This window comes from Rhinopithecus roxellana, chromosome 5 (assembly GCF_007565055.1).
Source record: "Rhinopithecus roxellana isolate Shanxi Qingling chromosome 5, ASM756505v1, whole genome shotgun sequence".
Taxonomy (NCBI): Eukaryota; Metazoa; Chordata; class Mammalia; order Primates; family Cercopithecidae; genus Rhinopithecus; species Rhinopithecus roxellana.
The window spans coordinates 117,878,013-117,899,380 of NC_044553.1; the positions used below are offsets into that span (position 1 = coordinate 117,878,013).

Genomic DNA, 21,368 nt, shown 5'->3' on the forward strand with positions numbered 1-21,368 from the left:
TCAGACCCATCCCTCCCTCCAGAGACCTTGGGCTTACCAAACCTCGGTCTGGTAGGTTTGGTAAGAATTCCTGGGGGTCTCCTAGTTATTCTAATGCAATCTGAAGATAAGATTTAAGAAAAATCAGAGGGGGACAATACAAATTTATGTCCATTTAAAATGTTTTACGAAACACTGCCTACGAAGCAAGGCCTGGAGATACAGAATTGGTAAAAAAAGATGAAAGCTAAATGGTTCCATTATTAACCAAGATTCACCAAGATTCATCCTATGGTTCCCCTAGAGTGGACTGTCAAGATCCAACCAGCAGCATAAAAAAGGGGACCCATCAGAATCCCCCATCCACCTTGGTCCTATTTCTCTCCCATGTCACATCTAGCAGAGCCTGCCTCCTAAAACAACCACAGGGAGCAAACAGCAGCCCCTGGTATGCCAACCTCGCCTCCTCAGCTGCACACCCACACTCCCAGCCCAGCCCTGTAACCAGATCTCCTTCTTTCCATTAGGCAAGTCCATCCAGGACTTCTTCCAGAGAAAGACTTATTCTGCAGGAGCAGCAGCTGCTGCAGTTGCCTCTGCTACTGGTTCCAGGAAGGGCCCCAGCCTCCCAGACAAAGGAGCCCATTTTCCATATTTCATCTGCAAGTCCATTATGCTGAGTTAAGTGGCTGGGAATAAATACCCATCATTACTCTGCACTAAGCGATGTTTGTTAGTATAGAAGGTGACAGAAATCTATATCATGCCGATGCACTATTAATACTGCATTACGCACATGTGCTTTGTGCTCCCCACCGCAGCTGGAAACTGGCCTGGGCAAATCCTCTTCCAGAAAAGGCAAGCTTCATGGCTAATTGGCCCAGAAGAAAAGGAGGAGATAAGCCACTTGCACACTCTGATAAAAGGAACCACTGGTCCCAGCCAAAGAGACAGTGCACAGATCTAGTAGTTACAGCTTTGGTTATCTGTGCAGATGTTCTTGCCTTGTGGGCTGGTATGTTAGAGGGGAATGCATCAAGTTTTCCTAGGGAAAGAGTGAGGCCAGGAACTTCACACTCTTGCTCTGTAGCTAAAGAGGGGTAAGAGGCTGGGCGCGGTGGCTCAAGCCTGTAATCCCAGCACTTTGGGAGGCCGAGACGGGCGGATCACGAGGTCAGGAGATCAAGACCATCCTGGCTAACACGGTGAAACCCCGTCTCCACTAAAAAATACAAAACATCAGCCGGGCATGGTGGCAGGCGCCTGTAGTCCCAGCTACTTGGGAGCCTGAGGCAGGAGAATGGCGTGAACCCGAGAGGTGGAGCTTGCAGTGAGCTAAGATCCGGCCACTGCACTCCAGCCCGGGCGACAAAGCGAGACTCTGTCTCGAAAAAAAAAAAAAAAAAAAGCTAGTGCCGTACCACCAGAAACTAGGAAGAGGTATGGAAGGATTGATTCCCCTATAGGTTTCAGAGGGAGGATGGCCCTGCCAATACCTTGATTTCAGACTTTGGGCCTCCAGAACTGTGAGATAAAAAATTTCTGCTGTTTGGGGCCACCCAACCTGTGGTACTGTATTCTGGCATCCCTAAGAAACTAACACAATGCTTTTCAGTAAGTGAGGAAATAAAAACTGTAATACAGCCACACAATGAACTATTGCTCAGTGATAAAAAGTAAAATGAGCTATCAGCCTGGGCACGGTGGCTCACACCTGTAATCCCAGCACTTTGGCAGGCCAAGGCGGGCAGATCACGAGGTCAGGAGATCGAGACCATCCTGGCTAACATGATGAAACCTGTCTCTACTAAAAATACAAAAAATTAGCCTGGCGTGGTGGCGGGTGCCTGTAGTCCCAGCTATTTGGGAGGCTGAGGCAGGAGAATGGTGTGAACCTGGGAGGCGGAGCTTGCAGTGAGCCAAGATCGCGCCACTGCACTCCAGCCTGGGAGACAGAGTGAGACTCCGTCTCAAAAAATAAATAAATAAATAAATAAAATAAAAAAATTTTTTAAATGAGCTATCAAGCCAAGAAAAGACATAGAGGACCTTAAACATATATTGCTAAATGAAAGAAGCCAATCTAAAAAGGCTACACACTGTATGAGTTCAACAATATGGAAAAGACAACACTATGGAGACAGTAGAAAGATCAGTGGTCACCAGGGATTGAGGGATGTGAGGGGATAAATAGATGGAGGACAGGGGACATTTAGGGCTGTGAAATTATTCTGTCCAATACTGTCATGGTGGATACATGACACTATGCTTTTGTCAAAACCCACAGAACTGTCCAACACAAGCAGTGAACCCTTCTTAAATTGTGGTCTTTAGTTAACAAAAATATATCAATAGTGGTTCACCAATTGCAACTAATATATCATAATTATGCAAAATATTAATAATAGAGAAAACTGGTGACGGTGGGGAGTGAAAGGGAATATGTGGGTGCTCTCTGTACTTTCTGAAATTGTTCTGTAAATCTAAACCTATTCTAAAACTGTTCTTAAAATAAATAAAAATTAACCCCAGGGCCAGGTATCACCTGATATGAAGGTAGTCATGGCCCCTCAAGAACTTGATTCTGTGGAGAATTCAGAGAGGGGTAATAAGTGCCAACAGCCAGACCGAGGTTGGCCCAGCCTCATGACTACAGAGGACTTCAGCCAACCCTGAACACCCTATACAGGACTGTCCTTATCCTAGAAACAGAAGAGTGAGCCTCTATAAAACAAAAGAACTGTCCTTAACAGGTTGCTTCCCTGACCTCCAGCCATGCTGAGTATATGTCAATCACTAGAGGTCTAGGCAACAATATTTGATAGGGGAGGGATGGATGCAGGAGTTAACAGGTCTGAGTTTAAATCTCAGGCTCTCTCATATGATCTGGAACAAGTCACTTAAGCTCTCTGAGTCTCAGTTTCTTTATAAAATGGGAGTAGCAGCTCCCCCTCAGAGAGCTGGTTAAAGATCGCATAAGATAAAAAACATAAAACACCAGCCCAGTGCTTGCTCTAGAAGAGGCTGTTGATACAAATCAATAAGCTTTCATTTTCCTCTCTGTGAGTTTCTTTCTTTCTTTCTTTCTTTCTTTCTTTCTTTCTTTCTTTCTTTCTTTCTTTCTTTCTTTCTTTCCCTTCTCCTTTTTCTTTTTTTTTTTTTTTGAGACAGTCTCTCTCTGTCGCCCAGGCTGGAGTGCAGTGGCACGATCTCGGCTCACTGCAAGCTCTGCCTCCTGGGTTCAGGTCACTCACCTGTCTCAACCTCCCAAGTAGCTGGGACTACAGGTGCCCACCACCACGCCCAGCTAATATTTTGTATTTTTAGTCGAGACAGGGTTTCACCATATTAGCCAGAATGGTCTTGATCTCCTGAACTTGTGATCCACCCACCTAGGCCTCCCAAAGTGCTGGGATTACAGGTGCAAGCCACCGCGCCCAGCCCCTCTCTGTGAGTTTCTAGAGAGCCTGGGCATGGAGTCCTCTGACACATCTTAGTTAGCACCTTCTTTGACCCTAGTTCCATGCTGTGGTTTCTGCAGAAAATAAAGAATTATGACACTAGGAATAAACTGAAAGTCAGGTTTGGGAAACAGGACATGTAATTTGAGAAATGACAGGCTGACCTACGTACGATTTGGCTCAAAGACATTCAAGACTGGGGCATGGCACTGACTAAGCTATGGGTTAGAAGGAAGGAAGGAAAGGTTCCATTGGGACAGCATGGGGCTAGGAAGAATTCACAAGAAGCTAGAAATGAAAGAGGTGTTAAAAGATAAACAGAGTGTAGAAGGAAAGGAGAGGGAGTCAGGGTTGGGAGGGAAAATGGGCATTTCAAGGTAGCGGCTGGAGGTGTGGGACGGATGATCTGGAAAGAAGGAATAAAGGCTGGTAAGTCATCAGCAGAAAGTTGAGAGAGAAAGACAGGAGGAGAGGGAGGGAGGGCACAGGTGCTCTGAGTGGTCCTGCAGCAGGGGGCACCATCCCATGTCTCGAGAATCAGCTATGGTTGTCAGTGAGCCCCTGAGGCTGGAGAGCATGTGTCTCTTGTTCCCCATTGTTTCCAGAGCCTAAAAGAAAGACTGACACAAACCCTCAATAAACATGGATTAAATAGATGAAAGGAGAAAAATCAGCACAGTGGAAAGTGACTCGGATGCTAAGGAGGAAAGGAGGTTCAAAGGAACATGGTCAGGTTTCGCAAAGTGATCACGGATGGAGAGCGGAGGGCCTCCTGGGGAAAAAGAAACAGATGGACCTTCAGGACAGAGACCTTCAAGAAGTGTGGTGGTGGACAGAGGAGCAGACAGACACTACCTCAAGAGGGAGAAGAGAGGAAAGGGCAGGCCAACCAGGATAGAGACAGGTCCTCTTTGCAGGCCCAGACTGGGAAGGCTAGGAGGGGCTGACTCTGGGAAGGTGGAGCTGCTGCTTCCTCTGAGACAGGGACAACATGGGAGCAAAGGCTGACACTGACACCCGAGGACAGAAGGACGACGTGGAGGCAGAAGAAGGAAACTAGTTGCCTCTCCCCAGACTGGTCTCTGCTTTCTCAACCAAGAGTATGGGTTTGGGGAGAAAAGGATGAACAGAGAACTCCAGGGCCTTAAAGAAAGCCGAGAAGCCTTTCAACTGGCCTGTGGGGAAGGGCCAATGTGTGACTCCTGAGACAGCAGCAAGCGGTCCAACCCTCACCCATGAACAACTTACTGCAGTCCATAGCTGCCACACGGGTGACAAAGGTAACTGAGGATCCAGTGTTGCTACAAATAACTTTTAGCTTCTCCCAAGTGACCCACCTGGAGTGGTCCCTTGACATCTCATTCTGTCGGACCTGGCCCAAAGTCTAGGGTCCTCAGCTATGTGACCAGGAGGGCTGTATCCATTTCCTGATGCTCTCAAGAACCAGAGGGCTATACATAAATAATGAGGGGGACTTTATTAGGCTTTGGGTTCAGTATACATTGCCAACTAGGAGCATCTTTATTCAGCTCTTTCGGAATCCCTGGAAAGGCTAAATAAATGCAGAATAAAGACAATGTCAAATGCAGAGCCCTTGTTGGGAACACAGGTGTGGGGATACAAGCATCTGACAAGGGATTGTACCAGGTGATCTCTAAATATCCTTGCAGCCTGAAATGCTGGGAAAAATGCTATGGACCAGATTGAAAGCAGATAGAAAGTGAGAAGCAAGGAAAGGACCAGCATCCTAATCATTTCCATCAGAAATATCCCACCATTTATGATAAACACATGAGTACAGAAAGAAAAGCACATTTGGGCTTAATCCATCACTAGGGGGACAGGGAAATGAGGCCTGAAGTCAGGTAGCATTATGTTCATGCAATTCCACCCCACATTACACATTTTTAAATGGGACAAAGAGGAGAATCAGAATGAGGAGACCCCCTGGGGGATTCACAATGTGAGCATTTTTATTCTCTTAATCTTCCTGGTTCTTGCCATCGCCCCAAAGGAGTGACCCTGGCCTTGTCTGTTGCACCATAAATGCTCTCCCCTTATTTATATGCCAAGATGCATGCGGCTTTAATTATTTATGATAGTGTCTCATCGCACACAGGGATGTGTCTTGGAGTGTATTCCCTCAACTGATGAAGTCGTGGTTAATCAGAGACCCACTGCCGGCTCAGCCAGTAAATCTCCATTGAGGACTGGCCTGGGCCCCCCTTCACCCTATCTGTGTGAGTCACCAAGGGATTAGCAGAGGGAGGATTAGACAAATGCAGCCACAATGCTCCTGCTCATGGTCTGTCATGCCACTCATGCTTTCTAAAACAATTAAGAGCCATTCGCTGTCTATTGATAGAACAAAATGTCCCACTTCTCTAAAAAGGCTACTTTCCCCAGCATCAGGGGGTTCTGATGATCTGGAGTCATCTCATGATTTTCCTCTGATAAGGCATTGTTTGTTTCCCTTGCTCCTTCAAGTCTCATCAATAAACCTGCTCTCTTTCCATTTTCACCAACCTTTTCTTGTTTACACTGAAGAACTGTCTGGATCCTTAGAATAGCCACTTTGAATCACAAATCTAGAGGGCTCTAGCAGGAAGACTTCCTTCACATGGTTTGCCTACTGTGATGAGTCCTTGGGTATGCTTTGTTTTGACACCAAAGGATGCTCACCAGGCCCCATAGCTCTCTCCATGGCTCCCAGTCTTCCATGGGGACACTTATTCTGATGGCCCAGAGGAAACTTGCCTCCAACACACCAGAGAGTCATCCCATCTGGCAATTGTGCCGATAACCTGGTATCAGGAGCTTCTGTGAGCAGATATGATCACAAGATCATATTCTGCACCAGGAATCCAGAGCTTCCACTAAAGAGGACAGAGGGATCCTCATTATTCACAGATTCTGTATTTGGGAATTCACCTACTTTATAAATAATTCACCTCATTATTCACAGATTCTGTATTTGGGAATTCATTATTCACAGATTTCTGTATTTGGCAACGCCAAAACCAAGACTCAAGGCACTTTCATGGTCCTTTAGGGACATGTGTAGAGTGACAAAATGTAACCCTAGGGGCACATTTCCAGCTGAGGCTCAATAAGGAGACATCTGCCTTCGTCCTTTGTCTTTAAAAAAAACACAAACATTTATTTTAATTGGAAAAAAAAAACTGTCATCTGTCATATTTATCATGTACAACAGTGTTTTAAAATTCTTGTTTCAGCTCTCATACTGTAAACAACTATCCTTTCTGTGGTCTATTCCAGATCACATTTTTTACACTTTTGTGCTTGTTGCTGGTGACTGTGCAGTTTAGTATGGCCCCCAAGCATTGTTCTGAAGTATTGGCTAGTGTTCCTTAGCACAGGACAGCTGTGATGTGCCTCACAGAAAAAATACATGTGTTAGATAAGCTTTGCTCAGGAAGAGTGACGGTGGCCATGGCCATGAGTTCAATGTTAATGAATCAACAATACGTATTAAATAAAGTGTCTTTAAACTGAAACATATGACAAGGTTATGTATTGACTGGTTGATAAAATGTGACCCGAGGCTCACAGGAACCTAACCTCGTGTCTTCCCTAGGAGCAATGGTTCAACATTCACTAATTCAGTGTTCACAGCAGCTTCACAGAACACAGTTGCTACAGATAATGAGAACTGACTGTATATTGAACATAGCAATGTCTAGGTCTCTTCTCAAATACCAACAGCACCCTAGAAAACTCAGTATCAACCCTAGACTGAGCTTGGACCCAGCTATCACCATAGAGGGTCCTTCCTCCCAGTCCCACCCAGGCCAGTCCAGTGGTGAGCCTGATCTGAGACAGGAAATTTAGCCAAAGGTGAACTAATCTTTGCTCTGTGCTTCCCATGGTTTATCTGAAAAACAGGTATCTCTCTTCCTCACCCAGCCCTGGTCCAGAACCCAGGTGTCCTTTTTCTGATACTGACAGGGAACATCTGATACACAGAGACAGATTCTGGAGAACACCCAAGGTTGGGAGGCAAATGATGACCTTATGCTGACTCAAGCCCAGTCCCTCCCACTGTGACAATGCTCTCCTAAAACTCAGAGCCAGGGAAATGAAGCAAAGGCTGATGGCAGTAGCCCAATGCCCACTTTGCTATAGGATGAACCAGCAGGAGCAGCAAGAATTCTGTGAGCTACAAAGACCGTGCCCCAAGTACAGAGAGCTCCACCCAGGGGCTGAGCAAGACCAGAAAGCACCTCTTCCTAGGCCCACTCTGCGACCCACTGAGACATGAAGAGAACCCACTGGCTGGAAGCCTGGGGCAGCCACCCAGAGCCTCGGTATTCCTGTCTGTAAGGTAAGGCCTCAACCTAGCTGATCACTTCTGTCCTTCCAGCTCTCAGGCAGGCACGGGTGTCCCTGTTCTCCAGGAGCTGCTTTGCTCTCTCCTGATGCAATGGATCATTTCCTGGGGGCCGGAACAGTAGGAGGAGCGGGGGTGTGCTTGGGTGTTGCTGGGCCCAGATTGAACCTGGGCACACAGCAGGAGGAACCCTGCTGGATGGACAGCCAAGTCACTGAGGCTCCAGGAGCTGAGAGGGGGTCTAGCAGGGCTCAGCAGAAGGACAAGGAGAGGGGTTGGAACCAACAGGAGGTGGGAGATGAGAGAGAAACAGGTGTCCTGAGCCCTCTGGTCTGAGTGAGACCTCTGCAGTGAGGAGGTGAGAGTTCCTAGCACTGGGGCCGTGATCTGATTCTCAGAAAGTGCACACTTCGGGGCACTGGAGGGGCAGCTAGAGAGATGTTTCCATTCAAAGGTACTCACCGCCCTTTATTCCCTTCCCCCTCATGGAGGCTTGGGTGGAGGTTCTGCTAAGCTCAGGGGCTGCTGTCTAAACAGAGTCAGGTTATGTTTCCTAGTTACATAGGCCAGGTCTAGAGAGAAGAACAGCCTCGCTGTGTCTCCTACCTTATTGGGAGCACCTCTCAGCACTAAGGGTCCTGCTGAGCCCAGGTGAAGAAAAGAGGGAAGCAGATTCAGACCCACAGCCCACCCCCTTCCCAGAGGACTCTGGTCCCGGGGACTCCTGGCTCAGGCTATTCTTCAAGTTTTGAGACAAACAGGGAGGGTCTCTTAGAAAGTGGGAGATTGGCAGGTAGTAGGTCACCCTAGAAGGTTCCAGAACCCGAGGTACATGGTCTATCACCAACCACCCTCCCCTCCCCAGGAGGGAGAGCATTCCATCCCAGTACTTACACGTGTCTGGCTTGTGGCAGTTGTGTCCCTGACGGAAGTACTGGGGGTTCTCAATGACAGGGATGCGGGTCATGCCAATGACCACAGTGTCGGGCCCGGCATCCAGCGACGAGGGCGTGGTGATGCCATGGTTGATGTGGTGCAGTGGGCTGGCTGAGTCTTCCTCGCCACTGATGACAGCCACGGGACCTGCACACACCAAGAGAGATGCAGGACCTGGTGACGTCACATCCGGCCAGTTCCCAGCCCCATCCAGAGACCACCCCCAACTACTGTTTCCATCACAAACATTTTCTTTTTTTTTTTCTTTTGGTGGGTGTGTTTTATATATATATATATATATATATATATATATATATATAGAGAGAGAGAGAGAGAGAGAGAGAGAGAGAGAGAGAGAGATTCAGTTGTTTGAGTTTGGGTTTCTGGTATATTTTAGATATTAACCCCTTATCAGATATACATGGCTTACAATTTTTTTTCCATTCTATAGGTTGTCTTTCTTTTTTTCTTTTTAATGAGATAGAGTCTCACTTCATCACCCAGGCTGGAGGGCAGTGGTGCAGTCTCAGCTCACTGCAACCTCTGCCTCCTGGACTCAAGCGATTCTCGTGCCTCATCCTCTCGACTAGCTGGGATTACAGGTGCCTGCCACCATGCCTGGCTAATTTTTGTATTTTTAGTAGAGACAGGATTTTACCATGTTGTCCAGACTGGTCTCAAACTAATGACCTCAAGTGATCCACCCACCTTAGCCTCCCAAAGTGCTAGGATTACAGGTGTGAGTCACCACACCCGGCCCACACTTTCTTTATTAGCAAAATCCACTGGAATAGTATTCCTCGAACGCTCTGCATTCTGAATTCAGAGAACCACCCTAAATTCTCTTTCTTGATAATTACTCACCCATCAAACCATGGAAACAGCTGCAAAATCAAAGTAAATTTAAATCACCGTGGCATAAATTACTTTCACTTTCTCCCAAGTCCAAATTAGTTCAAAATAAGAGTTTTAAATACATTTATTTTCTTATGTAGCAACAATAGGATTTTAAAAATGACCTAGCAGTAGTGTACACCCTGCCCTTCCTCTTCTAGGGAGCTTTAACAATGGCTGATGCTGGATTTCATCCCCAAGGGTTCTGATTCCATTGGTCTGGGAGTGCGAACTGGACATCAGATTGTGAGAGCTCCCCAAGTGAGTCACATCTACAATCAGGATCAAGAATCTCTGATGAGTGGCTCAAAGACCCAGAGCCTCTCCAGCTGGCCACCAGATTCCCAGGGGAGTATCCTGTAGCTTTTACTGCACTCAGCCATCAACCCTCCCTTGTTCACAGGGAGATAAGCCCATTGTGGGCCTGGACCTAACCTGAGCCAAGTTTCACAAATGACAGTAACAAAGCTGCATCATGATCTCCATACCGGCAGCTGGGTCACCTGTCCCACTCTTGAAATATCCACATTGAGCCAATGGCTTCAAAGAACATCATTTGTGTCTTTACCAACCCCAGCTTCACTCTCGCTTCTTTCTCACCCAAAGAAGAAATCCAGTAAGGACATACAGTTACTCAAAAAGCCTGAGATGGCAAAGATAATTAATGCTGCAGTCTTGGTAGAAGAATTATTCTGTTTGGTGCCGTGGTTCTCCCATACATACAAATAAAACTCCTGCAAAGTGAATTAGCTGTGACTGTTTGTGGCTTCATATAACTGGCATTTTAAATGGCTGCTTTGCTAGACACACAGTCCCCAGACAAAGTGCCTGCTGTGATTCAGTTTTGCAGCTTGAACAATATTTCCACTGCAGAAATCCATTACATCTTACTGAAGTTTATGGAGAGAATATTTCCCATCAAATGGCGAGGTGAAGCATCAATGAGGCAGAACTAAGTAGGAGACTGGTACATGCAAACGGAGGCCCCTGAATTCCACTCCATCAGCACAGACAGGCTTATTCCAATCCATGACAAATGTCTGACTGTGTTTGGAGACCGTGTGGAAAAGTAGCTATAAGTGGTTGCCCAAATACTTGCAATAATCACTTGCCTTGCAATAAAGAAGACAGTTCCTGAAAATACCTTGTAAACTTTTTGAAAAACTTTACAGCGAATTCCAGTTAAACAGGGAAAACTAAGCACTGGTTTTTATCCCCTTTTCCTCCTCAAACATATACTAAACATTCCCTCTACTAAAATACAAAAAATAAAAATAAAAAATTCAAAAAATATGTGTGCCTACTATTCACAAGAGCAAAGACTTATAATCAACCCAAATGTCCATCAGTGACAGACTGGATTAAGAAAATGTGGCACATATACACCATGGAGTACTATGCAGCCATAAAAAAGGATGAGCTCATGTCCTTTGTAGGGACATGGATGCAGCTGGAAACCATCATTCTCAGCAGACTGTCACAAGAACAGAAAACCAAATACCATATGTTCTCACTCATAGATGGGAATTGAACAATGAGATCGCTTGCACACAGGAAGGGGATCATCACACACCAGGTCCTATTGTAGGGAGGTAGGGGGGAGGGATAGCATTAGGAGATATACCTAAAGTAAATGACGAGTTAATGGGTACAACACACCAACATGGCACATGTATACATATGTAACAAATCTGCATGTTGTGCACATGTACCCTAGAATTTAAAGTATAATAAAATACATATATATATGTGTGTCCCCAAAGAGAAAGAGGAAGAGAGGTGATAAGAGAAAATAAGATAGTTCTATAATATTTTGGAATTTAAAAAGTCAAAAGACGAAAGAGGCAAGAGAAGAGGAAAGAGTGGAAGAAGAGATGACCAACAGGACTGCAGGGAGATTATTTGCAGGCAGCCGGTTCTGCTGGAAAGGATCACTACATGAAAGGATAAGAGAGCCAGGAAGGCTGAGGTGGAGTGAGGCTCCAGGCAGGAACAAGGTGCCCCCACCATCACCTTGCTCCCCTCCCACAGGACTCTAGTGGTTTACCCAGAGACATTGAACCCAGAAGGCTCAGGGGAGGGCTGGGATGAGGCATGAAGCTGAGCCCCTTCTTCCTGTAACCCTGCCTCCCCATCACCCCAATCTCATCTCATACCAGCACCCTGCAGGAGATTAGAGAATGCATCTCTGGATGAATTCTTTCAAAAAATACTTCTCGGTATGGACATTTGGGGATCTCCCAGTGGAAAGTCAAGTTCATTCTGTGATCATGCCACAGTGAAGCTTGCTGGTTGGCAAGCCCCACCCATGCACGCAAGGCAGAATTGCACTAGCTTTCCAGGGGTCAATTCCTAAATATGAAGAAACAGTTCAGGATCACCAGGCACTTCAGCAAAGCTCTGGCATGGGAGAACACAAGACGAGTAGACAATCAGTGACCTGCAGGAAACAGAGGCAATGCAGGAAGCAGAAGAAGACTTTCTAAAATAAAAAACCACTAATATCCTCAGAGACGTCAGTGAAAACACTGCATCTATACAAGCAAGGCAATATTTAAAATGTGAACAATTAGAGGGTAGTGAAGAGTCCTTGGAAATTATGATCATCGAAATTTTAAAGTTAAAAAAGAGTGGAATATAAAGTCAAGAAATCTTCCAGAAAATTAAACAAAGAGGAAAGAGGTGGTAAATAAAAAAGGAAAGATAAGAAAATCAAAGGTTTGATAAAGAGATCCAACATCTAATTAAAAGAAATCCCAGAGAGACAGAGAGAGACAGGGAAAATGAATATGAATAGAAGAGATGAGTAGAAAACCAAAAAACTTATGGAAATTCATCCATATTACCCAGTTTCCAGCATAATTAACACAAGTGCACAAATATGAATGTATGTGCACATACACACACACACACACACACACACATATATATATCAAGACACACAATTACATAATGCCAGAGCCCTGGGGATAAAGAGAAGATGCTAAGAGCTTCCAGGCAGGAGGGATACATTTATAAAGGAACAGTGAACAGAAAGACAATGGAATCATTCTCTATAACAATACCACTATTGTTATTGTACAGAGCAATTCCTTCAACATTTGGATGGGCAACTTTTCAACCTGGAAATCTACACCTAAAAAAAAAAAAAAAAAAAATCAATCCGCTGTAAGAGCAAAATAAAATTGTTTGCAAATGTGTAAAAAATTGCCTTGCTTGTCCCCATCTTAGGATGCATCAGGAAGAGGGATGTCAGCAAAACAAGGGGCAAGCAAGGAAAAGAGGAAGCTGGGGATTTAGTATCATCCCCAGTCTCAAGCCACAGCGCTATGGGAAGGAAGTGTCTGGAGGGAGAGGTTACAGAATACAATGATGAAGGCAGGATCCATGTCCAGGCTGTCTTGTTTACTCCAAAGCTCACAAGCCTTCACTGCAACTACAGACTACTTGCTTTATTAGAATTGTAGACCATGGAATGCAGGAAGACACAAAGACCACATGCAACAGAAGTTACGCCTCTAACCCGCCCCTTTCTGTTCTCAGCATTATAGGATGTGGATGGTTATAGTGACAGGGAGGAAGGACACAGAAGAGGGAGAAGTTTAAGAAGATACCACATTGAGACTTAAACCTTTTGTGAAAGGCTGTTCCTTTGAATCTGCTCACATAAAGTCCATAGATAGCAAGTAGTCAATGGAATGTTCCAAGAGCCTGGGATCTAAAACAGTCTCTACCTTCTCTACAGTATATGAGGATTTGAAAAAGCTGGGGTAAGATCCACAGATGGAAGGGTTCTGCCACAGACTCCCAAGCCATGGGAAGGAATAAGATCACCCAGGAAGACCTGATAGAGATAAAAGAAAAAAGCCAAACATCAGAGCCCTGGGGACACCAATACTTAAAATGTAGGCATCGGAAGGAGAGCAAGGAAAAAGAGAACTGCCAGAGACGTAGAAGGAAACCAGAAAAGGATACTGTCTTAGAATTCAAAGGAGGAGGCCAGGCACATTGGCTTATGCCTGTAATCCCAGCACTTTGGGAGGTCAAGGTGGGTAGATCATGTGAGGTCAGGCTTTTGAGAACAGCCTGGCCAGTATGGTGAAACCCAGTCTCTACTAAAAATACAAAAATTAGCTGGGTTTGTTGGTGCATGCCTGTGATCCCAGCTACTCAGGAGGCTGAGGCAGGAGAATCGCTTGAACCTGGGAGGCGGAGGTTGCAGTGAGCTGAGATGGCACCACTGCACTACAGCCTGGCAACAGAGCAAGACTCCCTCTCAAAAAAAAAAAAAAAAAAGAAAAGAAAAGAAAAGAAAAGAAAAGAAAGCATTCAAAGGAGGAGAGTGTCTAGAAGTTCAAGAGACACACACACTGAGGACAAATAGGATTAAGCCTGAAAATGAGCCACTGTGTTGGAAAATGTGGAGGTGACCTTAATGAGAGAAGTTTCCATGGAATGTTAAGGAAAAGTCAAATTATAGTGAGTTGAGGAGTTAGTTGGAGAAATCCTGATCATTGTAATAATTTTTATTATTGAATACTTCCTACACATCAGGCTCTGTAAAGATAATTAATCTTATAATGCTTCTGTGACATTGGTACCATTATTTTCTCCATTTTAAAGATGGGGGCATTACAGCATAGAGCAGTGACCTGCCCAAGGACAAATGCCTAGCAAAGAAGTGGTGATGCTGGAATTCAAACTCATAGTCTAGCCCTGGAGCCCGTGCTCATAACACTCCACCAGCACTGCCTCCCTGAAAGTGCAGACTGTGAGGGAAATAATTTGTGCAAAGGGATACTTGATCAATTCTGGTATATTATCCTTCTCATAAGCAGCTGCCTTCTATTGCAGTTTCCCAAGACCCTTTTTAAAGATGTTCCTCTTGACCCTTGAGAATTGGGACAGGAGTGAGTCACCTCATTAGACTCACCCAGATAGATTACAGATAATTCATCATATCTTCTTCCAAGCACTGCTGAATGTTCCTATTAAGCTATATCCATAGCAGGAGAGAGCATTGCACCATCAAAGTCTTGCCCCATTCCCAAGGCCCTCTTACTCACCTTCGCTCTTCCATAAACTACATTTCTTAAAAGAAAACCCAATAAAAAGCACATAGGCTCATCACTTCAAAGGAAGTAAGAGGAGGCCTCTGCAACTTGCCCCTGCCTGCTTGTATCTGAGTCCAGCAGGGCTCCTTATAGGGCTATGGCTGGCACTGGGTCAAGACGAGTCTTTCTTGGACAGGGCTGTTCTGGGTATGTAGCAGCCCTAGACCTGGGCATGAAAAGCCAGTCTCAGCTTCATCAGTCACAACAAATGCACCACTCTGCAGAGGATGCTGATAATGAGGGAGGCTGTGCACGAATGGGGGAATGGGGTAGATGGGAAATCTCTGCACCTTTTACTTGATTTTGCTGTGAACCTAAAATCACTCTAAAAATAAAGTCTAATAAAACAAAAATTTTTTAATGTAAAAAAAAAAAAGGTCACTCTCCCCACCACACACATACACACACACATTTCTGAACATCCCTTGTGGTGATGGAGCTGTGCCAGGTTGAGAACCACTGATAGAGACACTAACATGTTATTCCATGAAACTCTGGCCAGTCCTCACACCACTTACCTCAGGGGAAAACTTACACACCTGTAGCCCCTCTAGGGAGAAAGCATTTGTTCTCACCATAAGAACCACAGTGAAGATTGTTCTCACCTTAATAACCACAGTGAAGAATTTGTTCAGATACTGAAGGAGGGACAAGTAATAGGGAGAAAAATATCTCAGCTGTCTGGACAGCTTTCTTCTATTTTCTTGAAGCTGCTGAGGTGGATGGCAGGTCAAGAGGAGTCAAGCTTTGATGTCTACTGAGCCCTCAACACACACACACACATACACACACACACACAGCCTGCCTACTACCTGTTATTGGCCTCTCTGCTGTCACTAATCCATTCCCAATTACACAATTACTTTGTTACGCAACACTAATAATCAAAGAGAAGAGAAACATTTTCATAGCCTTTCTAGTAAATGCAAGCTTTAGAGAGAGACTCTCAAGGGAACAGAGGTTTGCACAGACTCTCAACATCATATTATTCTCTTCTAAAATTGGTGCCTTATTTTTTCTTCAGATCCACGGTGGGTTTTATTCTTCTAGCCATACCTTAACAGAACCATCGGATAATTGGAGAAACTCAATGGCCTTGACAGGTGTCTTTCCCCACAGGACGGTCCATACTGTCTGTCCAGAGGCTTTTCCTCCCCTCCCTGTTCTTCCACAGGGGAAAAATGAGGGTGTAGAGAAAGGAATGGCTCCAATTTACATAAATGGTTTATTCCAAGGTGGGATTCAGGTTCCCAGATGTTTGAAATGCTTGTTCCCCAGTGCTGTACAGAAATAGCACTTGAACATAAATTTAATTTCCTCAGCAAGACCATTTTTATACTTTCTGCAGAAAGGATACACCCACCAGCAGTATTGTCACGAGAGCACACTGAACAAAGGAGACACTGTCATTTATACCCTGACACATCCACCCTACTGCTGTGTCCAGTTTCCACTGGCTGGAATAGGACCTCACATTCTATATTTGTCCCGATTGGCTAGCAACTTAGAACTTTTTTAAAAAGAGGCAAAGGCAGAGGAGAACAAAGGAAGGAGGAAGTAAATTGTGAAATGCTGAGAAAGGTAAAAACACTTTCAGATAAGGAAGAGGAACAGGCTATGACCTAATGCTTGCTTGGACCAGTATAACCATGCCAGGGCAAATATTTAGGCTAAATTGTGGGAGCTAAGAACATAAAGTACATTGATTTCTTTATTTTGGCTAGCAGATACTTAAGAATGTTAGCACAGGTCTTTGAATAAATTTTGCTTCTAAGAGAAGTTACTATTTATTCCTAGTTAGATGGGGAGGAAAGTGTTTGAAGAGGAATCTCTACTTTACTTTTTACACAGAGAAAGCAAAACTCTCTGATGGCAACAGTGGAGAGGGAACTTCACTGCAGTAGTATGAGCTTCCACCCAGGTGGGCTGAGCCCCAGTCCCAAGAGAGGAGCCTGGGACAACAAGTCACCACGAGGACCTGTGGGTCCACCACTATTCTGCAGAAGCCTCTGGTGACTCCAGGGAAAGTTTTTTTCAAGGTTCATAATGCAGAAACAGAGGGGGAAAGAGGTGGGTCACAAAAAATGAAGGAGGAAAAAGGAGCGGCCTCCCAGGGAATGCACTGACACATCAATACTCACTCCCTCTTTCAGATAGGGGAAAGACTGCCTTGGAATCATTTTCTCCAATACCCTACCATTGGCTCTAAAATTCCTTTCTCTTCCAGCAACTCTCTGACTTACAGAGCATTGACAATTCTCAGAAATGTGGCTCCAAGAAAATCCAACCACTGGTCCAACCCTAGGGCATTTGCCCAGCCAACATGTAGAAGTGGTTCTTCTCCAAATTCCAAAGGAGTGACAGAGCCCCAAGGATGCTAGGATCCCTGTGGTTTACAACAAAAGGGAAGATGGAGGGAAAACAAAACTGACATTAATTAAATACCAGCTACATGCCAGATATATTGCTGGGCACTTTGTTCTCATCTCATTTGATCCTCAACAACTACCATTATTCTCATTTAATCAATAACAAAACCGATCCTCAAATAAGTTTAAGTCATTTTCAAAAATCACCTAGTCAGGAAGTGGTGGAACCTGTATTTGAAGCCATCTTTGTTTGACTCCCAAGTTCTGCCTCTTCCCACCAAACTACCCATTTTCTCAACAGTATAGCTGACACCAAGTATTTTTCACAAACAGAGTGCTTGGTGTGAATACATGAGCCTATATACAGAAGGCAAGATGCCAGCTCCCTGTGATTGGGGCTAAATCAGTGCATCTAGGGATGGACTGCCAAATATCTTCAGGGTTGGACCAGCCCACATAAAATAGCTCTGGGCTGACAAGCCCAACAGATAGACTTAAATTGTACAATTCCGATGCCAGAATCGATTTCTGTACTCCTTCCTTTACACTTGTACTTCCTTCCAGAGTAGGGTTGGGGGGTAGTAATCTCATTTCCCAACTCAGAAAGCCCTCATGGGAGCTGTGGTAAGCATGACTGCTGTTTATTGCATATATCCAGGCACTCACTAGGACTGCAGTTTTGTGGACCACCTTGAAGTTAAACAGTATCCCCATCACTTTCTTTGGAATGAAAAGTGAGCAGAAGTGAGGATGCATCACTCCCACATGGAAGCTTGAAGATCCAGTGTGACTTGTCATATTCCCTTTTTCTTGGGTTGGCATTTGTGGAAGCATGAAGCAGAACTCCACTCAGCCCCAGTCCCTCAGTGAGGCCAACTTAGATGCAAGGGCTCCCGCCAACACCTGGTGCAGCCATGGTGATGTGCAAAATGCAGCACCATTGTTTTAAGCAGTTGTGATTGGTGGGGGTGCTGTCTATCACATCTCCACATTTACCAATGGTACTTTAATTTCTTCATTCAGACACTTTGCATGCTTCACACCATCTTCAGCAAGTCTCCACAGAAGTCTCTCATGCAAAAGAAAACAAAAAAGGGCTTGTCGTCCTCAATGATATAATCCATTTTAAAATGTCTCCTCCCCACTCTCTGTCCCAAAGTTGAGCTCAAATCTTCAGTTCCATAGAATCAGATCACGACCACCTCGATCTGACTTGGGTAGCAGAGGCAAATAAGCCTGCATGGGTCTCATGCCTTTTTAATGTGTCAGAATGAAGCAAACAAGCCAAACTTTGGATTAAGAAATGATTTTTTTAAAACCTCAACCTTTTCCTACTGATAGAAATCAAACACTGACATGTCCCTGGTGGGCGAGAGCTTCGCATCAACAAATCTGGGAGCAGGAACTCATAAAACGGAATAAGTGGAAGCACAACAAACACAATTAAAAATCCAGCCATGCTCAGAGAGGGATTCCATTTACTGTCTCATAAAAAGAGCCTGGTCCTCAGAGGCAAACAAACAAAAATCAATTTCTTAATTTTTATTGGCAGATGTGGGACAGAGGCCAAATGAACACGGGCTGTGCTCAAGAGCAGACCTGGGTACTAGTCATGGCCTTCTGTTCCTAGACCCGTTCCTCTGGGCCCTCCCCTCTCTGCCTCCTCCAGCTTCCAGACAGACTCTGCCCTCTGTGGTCTCCAGGGCACATGGGGTCCTGCAGGCAGCTCAGCAAGGCATGCCCTCCACACTTCTCCCCTCCTCTCCCTGAATCATTTCCCAAAAGATAAGCTTTATTCTCTGGCTCGAATTCCCTCCCAGCCTCTTACAGGAACCAAAGGCATTGTTCATGCCTCGTAGCATTCATAGCTTGGAGGTATCACTTGGCGATTGAAAATGATGTTGCTCATCAACCAGCCCAAGAACATGCACTAAAGGAAAGGGAAGGCAGGATAGGTATTCAGACTTGGCTTCCCTTACCTCCCTTAATCATCACGACAACCTGGGAGTAGATCCTCTTATCCCCGGTGATGTAGTTGAGGAAATTAAAGCTCAAGGTTTCATAATTTGTCCAAGTTCACACAGTTAATAAATGGTAAACAGATCCACGTCTATCTGACTTCAAAGTCTGCGCCCATTTCACTGCAGCACCATGCTGCCTCACCATCCAGTACTGTTTTTCTAACAATAGGACAAGTCAGCCACATTCTCCTTCCCACTCCCAACCTTTACTCTCTTGAAATTCATTTGTAAGAGAACTGGCTTTGTTTAGGAGAGAAGCCCATGGCATTTCCAGGAAACTTCAAACCCACAACTGTGGCACAAGGATGTAGCTGTCAGGGGCAACCAGAAATTTATAGCACAGGAATGGCCGGCAGCAAGCGGTCTGAGAATGTCAAGACTTCTCCAACGACTCTTTGTACAGACAGTATTTCAGACCATCCCAGGCATCAACAAGGAAGTGGGTAGTTACCTTCTGATGGCACATATAAGATGACTGGAATACAAAATGCAAAATGCTGGGTTTTTGGTCCAAGGCCCCATAAAGAGATTATAGTTCAAATTTCAACACGTCTAAATTCAGTTCTAGCCACTATGGCTAGCTAGTGTTACTTCACAATAGAGACCTTTATTTTCCCTAAAGATGTATCTGTAACTTTCCCCCAGCTTCCTGGGGACTTTTGAAGACTGGGAGGAAATATCCCTTGCGGTCCTGCAGTGCCATGTTGAATCGCTACAGTCCTCATGCCTTTGCCCACTCACATCATGTCCCTTTTGGTACTTGCAAGATCTGATTTCAACACCAAGACCAAGAGAATGAGAACCCAAATTCCTGAGAGCTAAGCCCAAATGCCTCTGACTTTACAGCGGTCACAAGAGGGAAATTTAATACCTAAAACCCCCTTAGGTGATCCCAGATGGCTTCAATATGAAGTTCTTTCAAATTAAAGTGAGGCATAATGAGTTAGAAGAGAGAGAGAGAACTGATGCAGAGAAGAAGAAAATCCTTTTCTGGAGGAACCTGGGGTCTTACAGGCACTGGCTGTATAAGACTTCCTAACTAGATACGTCACCCATAGTTGCATGGGTCTCATACACTGCAATACGGTATCCAGGGTATATCTGAAGAAAACCCTTTTCCCAGTATTTCTAAGTACACATGGAGTGATATCATGGCATGTCTTCACCCCCAGAAAAGTCAGAGTGATGATCTGAAATACCTGTGCAGTAAAACACGATAATAATAGCTGAGGTCTGCTATCACTTGTTGACCAACACTGGTCACTTGTTGGCACTGTACTGGGCTCTGTGTGATCCTGTCCAATGCTCACAGTGGCTCAGTGAAGTGGGTCCTATAATTAGAATCAGAGCAGTTAAGCAGTCAGCCTGAGGTCACACAGCTAGTAGGTAGCAGTGTTATGATTCTGACTGGAACTGTGGGATTCCAAAGTCTATGTCCTTTTTTTTTTTTTTTTTTTTTTTTTTTTTTTTTGAGACAGAGTCTTGCTCTGTCGCTCAGGCTGGAGTGCAGTGACGCAATCAATCTTGGCTCACTGCAAGCTCCACCTCCCGGGTTCACATCATTCTCCTGCCTCAGCTTCCCGAGTAGCTGGGACTACAGGCACCTGGCACCACGCCTGGCAAATTTTTTTGTATTTTTAGTAAAGACGGGGTTTCACCGCGTTGGCCAGGATGGTCTCGATCTCCTGACCTCATGATCTGCCCTCTTCAGCCTCCCAAACTGCTGGGATTACAGGTGTGAGCCACCATGCCTAGCCCAAGTCTATGTTCTTAATCCCACCCCCCCTTCACCCCCTGCCACCACCTCAACCTACATAATCATATGGCCCAAAAGCACTAGGCCTAGAATGAACACACTTCTGAACTACAATGCACCTAAATCAAAGATGCTGAAATAAGGCCTGAATTTACAGTTAGTGAGAAACCACGAAAGTCCAATGTCTTCTTCCAGGTCATCCTGAGATTGTGAACTCAATCCCATGCCCTGAGAATCCTGTGTGCTCACACTCAGCTCACCCTGGGCTTGACACAGACCCTATCATCTTATATCAGACAAAAAGGTATTTTTCCCCTTTATTAGAAAATATTTGCTGCAGCACCATGCTGAGTTCGACAAGCCCTGAAGGTACTTCTGCTGGGGGCTGTGCATGCCCTGCAGGACCACAGGCCCTGCCTTTGCATAGGGGATGGACTATTGCAGGTGCTTCTGGCCTCCTGTGGCCTCTTGCCTACTGCTCACTGGA

General features: G+C 45.1%; 1 protein-coding gene across 5 annotated transcripts in view; it reads right to left on the reverse strand.

Moving 5' to 3' along the window:
* NTRK3 (neurotrophic receptor tyrosine kinase 3) overlaps positions 1 to 21,368 on the reverse strand; it is a 387,207-nt gene that overhangs the window by 147,808 nt on the left and 218,031 nt on the right. For all 5 annotated transcript variants that reach the window (XM_030931666.1, XM_030931668.1, XM_010362292.1 and 2 more), the window contains one exon: positions 8,686 to 8,874. In XM_030931666.1, coding sequence (XP_030787526.1) covers positions 8,686 to 8,874 — 189 coding nt within the window. The remainder of the gene's footprint in view (positions 1 to 8,685; positions 8,875 to 21,368) is intronic.